The 14,677-nt window shown below is 35.2% G+C and overlaps 1 protein-coding gene across 9 annotated transcripts in view; it reads right to left on the bottom strand.

The window, feature by feature from the left end:
* Positions 1-14,677, bottom strand: part of Nfat5 (nuclear factor of activated T cells 5) — an 84,128-nt gene that overhangs the window by 29,014 nt on the left and 40,437 nt on the right. For all 9 annotated transcript variants that reach the window (XM_048355216.1, XM_048355215.1, XM_048355221.1 and 6 more), the window contains 5 exons: positions 7,164-7,356; positions 5,921-6,111; positions 4,255-4,427; positions 1,412-1,546; positions 1,238-1,290 (listed from right to left, as the gene is read on the bottom strand). In XM_048355216.1, the coding sequence (XP_048211173.1) occupies positions 1,238-1,290; positions 1,412-1,546; positions 4,255-4,427; positions 5,921-6,111; positions 7,164-7,356 (745 nt within the window). The remainder of the gene's footprint in view (positions 1-1,237; positions 1,291-1,411; positions 1,547-4,254; positions 4,428-5,920; positions 6,112-7,163; positions 7,357-14,677) is intronic.

Below are 14,677 nucleotides of genomic sequence, written 5' to 3' on the forward strand. Positions count from 1 at the left end.
CCCTTTAACTGATTCTGAGTTTTATTGTTCTCTAAGTCTGTGCTCATGAGTTTAACACTTCCAAGAGTTCTGTGAATTCTACCAGATTGTTAAATCTAATGGGGATAGTGTAAACACTGAAGTGAATAGTTCAAAAGAAATACTGGCCTGAGAACTTGTAGCTAGCCAACCAAATGGATATACTGGATACAAGATGCTGAATTTTTTTTATTAGTTTCACTAATTGAAAAACCACAAAGAAATCAGATAGATTAGCTGTAGATTCTTCCACTCTTGCTGCGTCCACATTTGCTGCTTGCTCTTTTTTTTCCTCCCTCCTTTTGTGATACTGGAGTTTGAACTCCAGGATAGGTACTCTACTACTTGAGTCAAGCTGCCAACATCTCTGCTTGCATATGTTTTCCTCTGTCAGTTCTACACATCAAATCAGTTCTACACATCAAATGTTGGGCTTTGGTATTTTACACTAATTAGCTTGCTCCTCCTACCCTCACTCCCATCTATACTTTTCATACTACTACTACTACTACTACTACTACATAAGCCTTCTAACTTGTTCATAAATTTGACATTTTCTTCTGTTAGTCCCAATTTCTATGGGTTTGGTCTTATTTGCTCTACATACTAATTCTTTCATCTTTATTCTTTTTTAAAATAGCTGTGTCTTCTTTTTATTTGGAAAATAATACTTATGCATACCAAAATCCTATAAACATACAGAGCTCCTTACACATACCATTACTACCACAAATTTCTTTCCAACAGGGTCTTTACCATGGATCCCAGGGTGGGCTCAAACTTGATATTTCACTGCCTTTGCTTCCAAGTGTGGGATTATAGGTTTGTGCTACTATAGACAACTCTATCAGACTTTTTAATATGAAGATGCCTCTAAATGTAAGTAATTTAAGCAAACATAAAGCATGTGACCCATAAGTAAGTACTCTATAAATATTATATTCCCTTTGATTTAACAACTTAGTAGGTTAAGGACATCCAAATCCTCAGGAAAAAATATGTAAAAACAATTTCATTTATTACTAATGAAAGCCTTTGATGATAGCCTTAATCTTTGCAAATAGAAAACTTGTCATGCCTGGCATCAGAAGAATACGTTAATGAAACTCAGAAAAGAATCCCATATAATGATGAAATCGAATCTACTAATTTGGGAAAATTTCAGAATAAAACTAAATTTATCAGAAAATAACCAAATTTTAAAAGGCTTAAATTATACCTGATGAAATAATTCCATGTCGATTTCAGCTTCTGATTTCCAAGAGTTTTCATCTGATTGAAATAAAAACAGTTACTAAATTTTTGAACCTTTTTTTTTTAAAAACTCTGTAGCTATGACTATATAACAAATGAAACATAGGAACATCTCTGTAGGAATAATATGCCTACTTACCAGAAACATTTTCTTGGAAAATAACTTTGGTTCCTTTTAGAAAGTTCTTGCCAATTAAAAACACTTCTTCCTCTCCTTTCACTGAGCAGCTATGCAAGCTTTTCTTTAAGATCTCTGGCACTCCAGCTGGCTGAGCTGTGGATACACACAAGCATTCCCTAAGAAAAACTACCAATACTTACTTCTTCCAAAAAACCAACTTCCAATTACATCTCCAGTCTCATGACTTATTTGTGTTGACCCTTAAGTCTTTTTATTCTTTAGTCTAAATTTTACTCTAACATATTAATTTCTAACAACTCTCATAAGGTCTTATGGATGTGGATAAATGCCTAATTTGAATGTTTTCACTTTAATTCATCTTAAAAGTTTATAAATATACACATCATTTTCCATCTTAATATTTTAAAAAATTATTTGAGAGGAAATACAGTCATAACATTCAATACATATCTTAGGAGGAGAGGATGGACTTGGAAAGGAAAGGGGAGTATGATGAAAGGGGTGATACTGATTAAGATGCATTGTGTACTTATAAACTGAATGTTGAATGGTAACTCTTTTGTATTAAAAATAATCTCGAGGCAAGTTTAAACCTTTAAGTATGAAACAAAACATTATTTTTAAAAAAGGAAAAAATCTGGATACTGGTGGCTCATCTACTCTATCTACTCAGGAGGCTGAGATCTGAGGATCACAGTTCAAAGCTGGCCTAGGCAGGAAAAGTCCGACAGATTTATCTCCAATTAACCAACAGAAAATCAGAAGTGATGCTGTGGTCCAGAGTGGCACACAGGCCCCGAGTTCAAGCTCCACAACCAACAAAAATAAATCAAAAGGCAAAAAGGATAGTTACTGACAAAAAAGACTCTGCAATCTATGTGCTGGTTCAAAATGAAATGATTTATAACATATGCGGTAAAACCAGAACAATCCACTCCTGCTTTGGAGAAGGACTATCATACAACATTCAGTCAGCTGAAGATGGGCTAGTAGAGTTGTATCTATACATAAAGGTCAAGTCATTTTTGCTTGTGCAGAATCACTCAAATCTTCCCAAGACTAAATTAGTAGTCTATCGCTTTCTTCCTTTTCTATATTTCTAGTAAGTGTCCAACAAACAAAGTTTAACTGAGCTTAATAACTTTATGAATTAATTTATTTGGGTATTGCGATTGAACCCAGGGCCATGTGCTTTCTAGGTAGGTGTGCTACCACTTGAGCCAGGCTCACAATCCCTGTTATCCATGTTACATCATCACATTATAGTATCTCTTAAGGCAGTGGGTGCTACTCAGATGATTTGCAAAGACCTAGACACAAAATTCAGAGACCTCATCCCAAAGAGCACCTAAAAATAGACTAAATCTACTTTGGAACAAATAATTTATTCCATCAAGTTGTTTTTTTGGCCTAGGAAATTCTGGGATTAAAAAGTAAAATGAACTTGCTTCTCAGTTACATATATATGTATCTCTCTCTCTCTCTCTCTTTCTCTCTCTCTCTCTCTTTCTCACTCTCTCTCTATCTATCTATCTATCTATCTATCTATCTATCTATCTATCTATCTATCTATCTATCTATCTATCTATCTATCTATCTATCTATTACAATTACAAAGTCTTTAGTCTTGAACAAAAGAGCTCAGGGACATTGCCTAGGCTCTGAATTCAAGCTAAAGGACTGGGACAAAATAAAAAGTAGCTTTTTGGCTCTTCTTGTAAATAGGGGGAGGCTATCCATGAAAAATGTAAAAGGAACAATTCTTCCATCCCCTTAAAAACAAACAAAAGGACAAAGACTCCAATGGCCATTGTTAAGGCAACAATTCAAAACAGGCATTTTTTTTTTTTTGAGGCCACAAAGCCTAGCACCAACGAATCTTTTGCATTAGGCCTCCTTTCCATTGAGTTTCTAGATGGAAAACTAAATTCCTGTTTCCTCTTCTCCCTTCCACTTCTCCTATCTTTTGGGCCTACTTGCTTTTCAATGTCCCTCTCAGCTCTATATTTCCTTCTTTTTCTTTCATCTTCTTCCTACCTTGCCTTCCTCCCTCCTCCCTTCTTCCTATCCTGCAGCTTAAACTCAGAGCCTGGGCACAGTCCCTGAGCTTTTTTGTTCAAGGCTAACACTCTACCACTTGAACCACACAGTTCCACTTCTGACCTTTATTTGGTAGTTAATTAGAGATAAGAGTTCTCATGAACTCTCCTGCATGGGCTGGTTTAAACCATGGTCCTCAGATCTCAGCCTCCTGAGCTGCTGCTAGAATTACAAGAATAGCCCCCAAGTGACAGGCTCTAATTCCAATCTTTCTTACTAGCAATATATAACAACAAAATCAAGACTTCACACTTTATTTCCTAAAAGAATCATTTCTCTTAAGTGTTGCAAGTCTTCAGCCTATTCTTTTCTAGCTATTTAAAAATTCTTTCCCTTTAAAAGAAGGCATTGCCAATACTTATCTAAGCTGTTTCCCTAACCAAATAGCAAAATAAGTGTGAAGCAGACAATAAAAGGAATAACAAATGGCACCTACAAAAGTAAATGAAAAGGACAGCATAGGTAATCATGAAACTCCTCTAATATATAGTAAAATCTACTTTCTAAATTCATAAAATGTCTGAATTACATGTTTTAAGAGTCTAGGTGAAACATATAGTTCTTTCAATAATAATTTCATCTTGTTAACCATAGTTCTAACCACCCAGAAGCCAAAATTTACATGACCACAAGCTAGAGTATGTGGAACATCTAAAATTTAGAGAGTAATAGAAAAATGGATAGAAAACTGATAGAAAAAATTCTCCATATATTTAATATTTCCATATGTTTCTACTTACTACACAAAATTGGAGAAGATGGTGTTTGCAATGTCAAAGTGGAGCCATCTTTTCTTGTGATGTTAACTCGAAAAACCAATCTCGCACGAGTACTTTTTTTCTTGGAACCAGCGATTCCTATTCTGGCTTCAACATCAGCATTCCTCAACTTCAATATCCCTACGCAGTCCACCCTAAACAGAAAAAAAAATTAAGAATTGACACTTGTATATAAAGTACAATGTTATTAAATTCATTTCTTTTAGATAAAACTATGCTAATCTATTAATTTTAAATATGCAATATAGTCATAAAGCCCAAATTCAAAAAGTACAGAGGGAAAAATTTAAACATTCATAGTTCTAACCTTGTCAACTATCTGTTTGTAACAATGGAAGAAATCATAAAGAAATAAAAATCACTATTTAAAAATCTGAATACAAGTAATGCTGTATAAAACATTTAAAAATAATTTAACTTTATTTTCTGCAGCTTACACAAGCATTAAAATAGAATGGATTTACTTTTGGGAGGAGTATGTATGTAGTATTACTTGAGTTTGCACTCAGGGCCTTATGCTTGCTAAGAAAGCACTCTACTGCTAAGATAAGACTTCTAGCCCTTTTTTTCACTGGCTATTTTGAGCTAGGGTCTAAGATTTTGCTATAGCCAGCATGTGCTCTACCAATGAGCTATGACCCCAATCTCTCTCTCTCTTTTTATTTTTCTACAGGATCTTCCCATACACCCCCTGCTAACCTCAAATTTGCTACACTACTGGTCTTAGCCTCCTGAGGGCTAGGTGTGTACCACCATGTCTTGCTTTACTGTATTTTAATAATCAGTATTTGCTTCTTTTCTTCTTCTACTATACCTACTTTTTTATTTTCAAAACTATACTTTTTTTTAGTTTGTTTCTAAGGAGAATACTGGGGAGTGAACCTGAGGCTTTGCATATTCTAGATACATCACTCTCCTGGTTGAGCTCTGCCTTACCCCCAAAATAAATATTTGCTGAATACTTACAACATTTATCTTTAGGTATTTATCCCTTTATGAATTTGCTCAAAATGAAATTTCAAAAGGAAATTGAAAACAAGTACAGAGATTATGCAAGCTATCCATAATAAATAGTTACAACATAGGTCTACCCCATACCAATATATTTGCTTCTGTCATGTTTCAACTTACAGATAAAGGTCCTTTATAAGGGTTATAGAAAAGTAACTTTAAAAACTTAAATCATTAACACTTCAAGTGCTTTTTAGGCAGTGAAAGTGCCTAAGTAAAAATAGTCTCATGGTATAATTTTTTAAAATATAGAAATAATATGCTTTTCACATTATGATGGAAAAAGACAATCCACGAGTTCTGTCAGCAAACATTGAGGTTAAAATTTAATTAAATCTAACTTTTATTTTCTATATTAATATTAATTTCAAAAACTAAGTTTATAATTTTCCAAAAGCCAGCATCCTACCTATTTTTCATTTTATTATTTTTCACAGCAAATGGTAATATTTAAATTTAACTCATTTACATTCTGTAGTAATGTACAATACTAAAATATTTTGGTAAAATGCTTAAAGTGTTAGAATTTCAGCTTCTTTACACCAGAAACAGAAATATTTTTCTGCCTATAACAAAATATAACATGTAATGAAAAAAACTTGTACTAAGCACTTACGCCAGTGTCATGTTGTTGCTAGGGTCAAGGCCAACTTCTATCACAGTGGTACCCTCGATATCTACTTCTTTGCAGGGAGTTGTATTTCGTCCAGTTACCCTACAGGCTTGATAAAATCCATGTGGTTTCACTCGGCCAGAATCATTGCCTACAAACACCTGCAACACTACTGGTTCATTATGGCCTTCCAGCTGGAACCAAAGAACATGAAACAGAAGCACTAATTATCATTTCATATAGGTATTTACAAAATTAAATATTTAAGAGTAAAATCCTTTATTTGTAAACTGGATAAAAATAAAGTAATAATTTAAATCCCAAAGTAAAATAAATGCAGGTCAAAATTTTTTTGTGTGGTCCTACTAACCCAGTTCAAGAATGCTAGTCAAGCACTCTACCACTAAGTCACACTTTTCAACCTTAAATTGTGTGTGTGTGTGTGTGTGTGTGTGTGCGTGTGTGTGCGTGCTCACATGTGCAGGTCTGGGGTTTGAACTCAGAGAGCCCTGAGCTTCTTTGTGCTCAAGGCTAGTGCTCTACCACTTGAGCCAGATATCCACTTCTGGCTTTTTTGGTTGTTTATTGGACTTTCCTGCGTGAGCGGGCTTGAACCATGATCCTCAGATCTCAGCCTTCTGAGTAACTAGGGTTACAGGTGTAAGCCATTGGCATCTGGTTTCCAAAACCTTTTTATAAAGGAGCTGGGGTCAGGTGATAGTGGCTCAATGCCTGTAATCTTAAAAATTCAGAAGGCTGAGATGCAGAGGATCAAAGTTGGAAGCCAGCCTGGGTGGAAAATTCTGTGAGATCACATCTTCAATTAATCAGACATGGCTCAAGTGGTTGAACACCAGCTGATAAAGCATGCAAAGTTTGAAGCCTAGATCTTGAAAACAATGTCTAGAGCTGGCAAAAGTAAAACACCTTTTACTTTCCAAAACATCTTATTGCTTATGTAGACTAAAATTAAATGGGTATCAAAGTAGTATTTGACTTAGGAGCCAATTTGACTTTTAGTCCATTTCTTTTATACAAAGCTAAAAATGTTGCTTTTTCTGCTTTAGGCAGCTTTTGTCAAAGTTAAAAAATAATTATTAGGTTAGAAGAGTGGCTCAACTGGTAGAGTACTATCTAGCCAGCAAAATGCCCTGAGTTTAGATTATAATACCACATAATATAAATAAAATTTTAAAATAGTAAAATTAGAAAAAACTCATCATGTAATATTAAGCAAAATAAATACCTTTACTGTAGGAAAGCCTTGCTGTGTTCTATCTTTTACTGAGCCACGGCTGCCCTCAGTCAGGTATCGAGCTCGGTGTTGGGTCTCAGGCTGTACAACTATCTTCAGCTCTTTTCCTTCACTTTTAACAGGATACTGTCCACACAACATAGGGCTCTTCTTTACTCCAGTTCCTTTTTGGTTGTCCAAGGTTCTGAGAAATAAAAACACAACATGAAGAAAATGTCAAAAACACTTTTCTAAAATAAGGTAAGCCATCTAAGCTAAAGAAACGGAATAGGCCATAACATTAAGAACAACTACTTAGCTTACTTAAAGGAAGAAATATTTCATAACCCAACTATCTTCAAAATTTAACAAAGCTTAACAATACTAGACATTGGTGGCTCACGCCTGTAATCCCAGCTACTAAGGAGGCTGAGATCTGAGGATCGTGGTTCAAAGCTAGCTGGAACAGGAAAGTCTGTGAGATTCTTATCTCCAATTAAGCCACTAAGAAGCCAGAAATAGAACTATGGCTCAAGTGGTAGAGCAGTAGCCTTCAGCTCAAGGACAGCATCTAGGTCTTGAATTCTAGGACCAGGATCAGCATCTCCAACACCCCCCACCACAAAAAAAACCCAACAAAATCCACCTATAAAGCTTATGATATAAAAATAAAACGAGTGGGGCTGGGGATATGGCCTAGTGGCAAGAGTGCCTGCCTCATATACATGAGGCCCTGGGTTCGATTCCCCAGCACCACATATACAGAAAATGGCCAGAAGTGGCGCTGTGGCTCAAGTGGCAGAGTGCTAGCCTTGAGCAAAAAGAAGCCAGGGACAGTGCTCAGGCCCAGAGTCCAAGCCCCAGGACTGGCCAAAAAAAAAAAAAAAGGGACAGGAAAGAAAAATGCATATGAGATATGAGTAACAGCAGAAAGAGGGAAGAGTGAGCACAATGAACTTGAATTATAATTTTTCACATTGCTGTACAAAAGAAAAATTTTAAATTGTGTGTGTGTGTGTGTGTGTGTGCGCGCGCGCGCACGTGCATGCTTATATAAAGCACAATGGTGAACTATTGTTGCTTTTTTTTCCCCCTGTATTTTGGGCACGGGATCTTGCTATGCAGCCCAGGCTAGCCTCAAATTCACTATATAGCCAAAGTCAGCCTTGAATTTGTAACCTACTAGCCTCTGCCTTCCCAATGTTGGGATTACAGGATTAAACCACCAAAATTGGATATTACTTTACCTTCTTATCAGGCTTGCAAAGGAAAAGACAAAAGTAGGAGTAACAAAAACAAACATATACACACACCTAAAGAAGCCAATAACAACAAAAATATCTTCTGGTTCTTCTTAGTAAATCACAAGAAGTTTATAATTAAAAACTTTGATTCTGTGGGAAATTAGTTTTACTCTAAAGTCTTTACTCGAACAATCTTCCCTAGAATTATAATTTTTTTCAGATTATCTTTGTGATTAAACCCCTTAATAAAAATGTGTCAATCAGGGCTTTTCAGTATTGACAATAGAAGTTATTTAAGTGATTTTTAAACATTTGTTTATAATACTTTTGCTATGAGGACTAGATGTATCTTCAAAGAAAAACAATATCCAAAATCATTATTAGGACTTGAGGCCAGATATTTAATTTGTAAAGTAACTAAAGCATTGCAAATGTGTGATGTAAATAACAATACTGTTGAGCAACATAAAAAGATTTAAAATTATCAATGTACATTTTTTAAAAGTACATTTCCAATGTTAGATCTATCATGTCTTTTGACTCAAATTAAGGATTTTGAAACCAGGAGACACTGTAGACAAAATTTCTGAAAGTAACCAGGTCAGAGGAGGAATATTATAACTACAGAAGCACTGAACAGCCTTAAACCTGGCTCTAATGTTTACCACTCCAGGTGAATAAACAAACAAGCTGTTGCCTCAGTCATCAGGAACAAAGAGAAGAAAGACAAGTGACCTCAATAAAAATGGGAACGGGGTTGAACCCCTTGGCTAGGAAAGGACAGAATGGAGAAGAGAAGGCATGGAACAGACACAGAAGCAGTAAGAGTTACTAGATAAGAGGAAAAGTTTTCAGGGCAAGTCTTGTACTTAATTGTCTTCCTTCATACAGTCTGACCCTTACACAGTTCATGAAACACAAAAGGAAGTGAAATGTTTGCTGATGAAAGCAAATAGAAAGGGCTTTTGTTATTTTTTGGTTTTTATGTAAAGCTCAAAATAGACAGAAAAAGAAAGGAAGAGAAAGTCACCAGATCATAACTGGACAAATAATGTCAGTCATGTAAATATGCCATGACTAAATTGAAGATTACCTGTGTAAGTCATTTTTTAAAAGATTTGGGAAGAATAAATTTTATGAAAAAAAATATCAAGTTATGTCTGGAAAAATGGGGAAGAAATTTTGATTTAAAAAAAATCGTTTGGGTGCAAACTCAAGTCTTTGGCCTGAGTAGTATACCATTCTTCACTGGAAATTCTTTAATTGCAGGAGCCAGTGGCTCACACTTGTCATCCTACTCAGGAGGCCCAGATCTGAGGATTGTGTTGGAAGTCAGCCTGGACAAAAAGGTCCCTGAGATTCTTATTTTCAACTAACCACCAAAAAGCTGGAAGTGGCTCAAGCAATAGAGCACTAGACCTGAGCTAAAAGAGCTCAAGGACAGTGCCCAGATCCTGAGTTCAAGCCCCAAGACCAGCATGGAAAAAAAAAACACTATAATAATGGTTTATATTCATTGTTATCAAAGTAAAAATTAATTTACTAAAATTATGTAAAAATATCCCTCACATACACATAAAAAAGGATTATGTATATCAAAGTGGTAATAGAAGTTGAATTGAATGGCTAGATTACAAGTTATTTAGTTTCTTGTGTTTTTCAAATATTTGTAATTCATATGTATCAGTTTTATAAAAAAGGAGAAATTTTTAGTTTGAAATATAAGGAAAACATGTGCGGCACATCAAATTAACTTGGCCAGAGAAGATTTTATATTCATTTAAGGTACTTATGAGGGTAATGGAGATAACTTTAAATAAAATATCTTATTTAGAATGAAGACTATTGGATAAGTTCACAAAGTATACAATAAAGCATAAAAAAGAAGAGAACATGGAATTAAGTAGTTACTGAATGAGTTTTTTCTTTCTTTTTTGTCAGCCATGAGGCTTGAATGCACTTTTGCTCAAGGCTAGTACTCTACCACTTTGAGCCACAGCTCTACTTCTGAGTTTTTTCGATTAATATTTTTCCTATTTAGCCCACAAATAATGTTTGAAAGTCCTTGAAATCTCTATTTTCTAAGTTAAATGTAAAAATGGAAAGTAGACATATTTAGATCTATCTATATACATGTAAAACAACAAAAACTAATTCTTAAGGTACAATAGCATAAGAAATAAAAAAAAGTAACAATTAATTATATAGGATTTTATTGATTGACTGTGATGTTGGGGATAACCCTAAGCTAGAATTTCAATTATAAAGGACAACCAAAAAGGAAAATCCACTGTTGTGGAATGCTCTATTCATAAGTCTTAAAATGACATTCCAATTCTTTGTGCTAGATAATCCTTTTGGTTGTCACAAAAATAATTTTCACAATAAAATGTCTAAAATATGTTTTACACCTACATACCATCATAGCTTATCTTCTAGGAATATTCAGAAAATATACTGGGCTGACTGCTCAGGATATTTAGTTGAAGAACTAAAGAATAACATAATATTTAAACACCAAGTTTTTCTTTTTTTTTTTGGCCAGTCCTGGGCCTTGGACTCAGGGCCTGAGCACTGTCCCTGGCTTCTTCCCGCTCAAGGCTAGCACTCTGCCACTTGAGCCATAGCGCCGCTTCTGGCCGTTTTCTGTTTATGTGGTGCTGGGGAATCGAACCCAGGGCCTCGTGTATCCGAGGCAGGCACTCTTGCCACTAGGCCATATCCCCAGCCCCAAGTTTTTCTTTTAAACAGATTTTTCCTTAATAAACTCTTAACTTTTAATTTTCTACAAGTTATCAAGATTTCTTCAGGGCATAATGCATGCCTATATGGAAACATCATAATGAAACTCTCCTTAATGCAAGTAACATAGGCTAAAAAAAAAATGGGGGGAAGTGGGTGCTGGTGGCTTACACCTATAATCCTAGATACTCAGGAGCCTGAGATCTGAGTATCTGGTTCAAAGCCAGCACCAACAGACAAATTTGCAATACTCTTATCTCAACCATCTAAAATCCTGGTATTGAAGTATGGCTTAAATAGTAGAGCACCAAACTTGAGAGTAAGGACCTGAACTCAAGCTCCAGTGCTGTCACAACTCCTCCTTCCCAGAAGATCACAGGGCGAGGCTGAGAATGTGGCTTAGCAGTAGAGTGCTTGCTTAGCATGCATGAAGCCCTGTGTTCAATTCCTCAGTAACACATACACAGAAAAGGCCAGAAGTGGCTCTGTGGCTGAATTCAAGCCCCAGGACTGGCCAAAAAAAATAAGGTCACAAGGTGAGTGTAATGTACATTTCTATGTACTATCTTGAAGAAAACAAACTACATTTGAAAGTTTAGTTTCTAACTACTTTATTATATAAATGACAAATTATGGTATGTAAACTGTAAGCCTACGAGTAACTTCTCAAAACATTTTAAAATTTCATGTTGCTAGCATTTCTCTCATTGCTGAAATTGTAATTAGCTTAAGAATATGAAATTATTTAAAGCCAGTGTTGATGGCTCATGTCTGTAATCATGTCTACTCAGGAAAATGAGATCTAAGGATTGTGGTTTGAAGCCAGCCTGGGCAGTAAAGTCCATGACACTCTTATCTCCAAAAAGCTGGAAGTGAAGCTGTGGCTCAAGTGCTAAAGTGCTAATGTTGAACAAAGACAAACTCAAGGATAGTGCCTACACTCTGAGTTCAAGTGCCAGGAATGGCACACATTTAAAAAATATCTGAAGGGGCTGGGAATATGGCAAGAGTGCTTGCCTCCTACACATGAAGCTCTCGGTTCGATTCCCCAGCACCACATATATGGAAAATGGCCAGAAGGGGCGCTGTGGCTCAGGTGGCAGAGTGCTAGCCTTGAGCGGGAAGAAGCCAGGGACGGTGCTCAGGCCTTGAGTCCAAGGCCCAGGACTGGCAAAAAAAAAAAAAAAATATATATATATATATATATATATTTCCATGCAGCTTCATTCTTTCCTGAATACATTTCTTATAAATTAAAAATTTAAATTTCCCTATCATTTCCATACTAGGGTCAAATAGTTTTCCATTACTTAAGAACATTTTTTTTCCTGCTGCTTGATGGAGTTTCTGCTTCAAGAATTATCTCAATGAAAAATACCATTATACTTCAACTGGCTAACTTCAAATCCTTTCTAAGCAGAGAATATAAAGATGAAAATATCCCTTTTAAATCAGTAGCTACATATCACTGTGTTCACTAACCCTAAGTCAAAATTTTACTTGCTCTAGGCCACTTGTAATCCTTACTATTCAAGGAAGATGAGATCTGAAGATAACAATTTAAAGCCAGCCCTGATAGAAAAGCCTAGGAGAATCTATCTCCAATTAACCAGTAAAAAAGCTGCCTAGAGGCATGACTGAAATGGTAGAGTGTCAGCTGTGAGCAAAAAAGCAAAGTGAAAGGCCCTAAGTTCAAGCTCCAATACCAGCACCAATTTTTTTTAACTTACTTTTAATTGGAATCTTTGTCACCTATTTTAGAAGAATAAAAAAATCTCTTTATTTAAAAAAAAAACAACTTTAAAATACTTTCTTCTGTTGAAATTCAAAAACACACATGGATTTAATGACACTCATGAACCTTTTAGATCTGTACTATTAGTCATGTTTACTTAAATGACTTATGGTTTTATGTTACATAGCCTTGTATTTATTAGTTCTACAGGTATGTTCTGAAATTCTTTTTTTTTTTTTTTTTTTGGCCAGTCCTGGGCCTTGGACTCAGGGCCTGAGCACTGTCCCTGGCTTCTTCCCGCTCAAGGCTAGCACTCTGCCACTTGAGCCACAGCACCGCTTCTGGCCGTTTTCTGCATATGTGGTACTGGGGAATCGAACCTAGGGCCTCGTGTATCCGAGGCAGGCACTCTTGCCACTAGGCTATATCCTCAGCCCTGTTCTGAAATTCTTGACTGTGTTAAGTAGCAACATTTTAGGAAAGGTAATATTCTATTTTCCTTTTGGAAACTTACTAATTTGTACTTTCTAAAATGGAAAAACATTAAATGCACATTTTTGTTGAACTTTATCACTCTAAAGGAGTTTAACTGAAAATTATAAAGGAAAATAGTATGAATTTTCTTGCTTATATTGCAGTTATTATTTTTTAAATGTACAGAGGAAATATTTAAGAAAAAACTTAATATGTAAGAAGATTGTAATATCCAACCAGATTTTAATGTAAAAAAGATTATGGTGTCATAAAGTAGTAAACCAACCTAAGCTCTGTGTGCTGGAATTATAAGGGACTCACTAGAGGTCAACTTAAGAAAAAAAAAAAATCATATCCTGCCTCCTAAAAAAGTAAATTTTCAAAATCCAGTGAAATAAATTTCACTAAACGGTACTGACTATATATTGTAGGTAAAGCTACTTTTAAAACTCTAGGAGCTAGCTACTAAATTAAAATACCAAAGAACTAGGCTGGGAATGTGGCTTAGCCGTAGAGTGCTTGCCTAGCATGCATGAAGCCCTGGGTTCAATTCCTCTGCACCACATAAACAGAGAAAGCCGGAAGTGGCTATGTGGCTAGCCTTGAGCAAAAAGAGAAGCCAGGGACAGTGCTCAGGCCCAGAGTCCAAGCCCCAGAACTGGCAACCCCCCCGCAAAAAAACAAAAAAAAACGAAGAACTTAAAGTTTAAAATGCATCAACTGAGTCTGCATTATAGCAGGGAATTATCTATGAAATATATTTCACAAGTGTAAATTACACAGATGAACTAAAACTCAAATATGTACCATGATCTGGCTCCTTCATCTTTCAAGTAACTCAGAATCACAGAGGGGAAAAATGATTCTGAAAAAAGAAATCCTCAACTGAAATAATATATCAAAGGAAAAATATTTAAAACATGTATACCTAAATAATGAGACAAGCCATTAATACTGATTTTTCTTGTCTTCATCAAGTAAAAAGGAAAAATAAAAGACCTAAAATCCTCTCAAAAAAAACATAATGGGAGTAAACTACATGAAGATGCACTATAAGGAGAAAAGATTACTTTTTGGAGAAGGTTTTGAGTTGTTTTAGTTATAGCTATTACAATGCTACTTATTTCTATAGTAAATGTTTTAAAATCCTTTTAAAATACAAATTCACTTGAAATTTAAATTTTATTTCAAAGCAGTTTACTTTCATTTTCTATTATCTCATTTTACCTCAAAGGTATCTATTGCTATAATCTATTTTTATTTTTTTGTATTGCAAAACTTGGTAATTTTAAGTTTTTGTGTATTTCAATGCTAAAATTAGCATCTTTGCT

Source organism: Perognathus longimembris, chromosome 10 (assembly GCF_023159225.1).
Source record: "Perognathus longimembris pacificus isolate PPM17 chromosome 10, ASM2315922v1, whole genome shotgun sequence".
Classification (NCBI taxonomy): domain Eukaryota; kingdom Metazoa; phylum Chordata; class Mammalia; order Rodentia; family Heteromyidae; genus Perognathus; species Perognathus longimembris.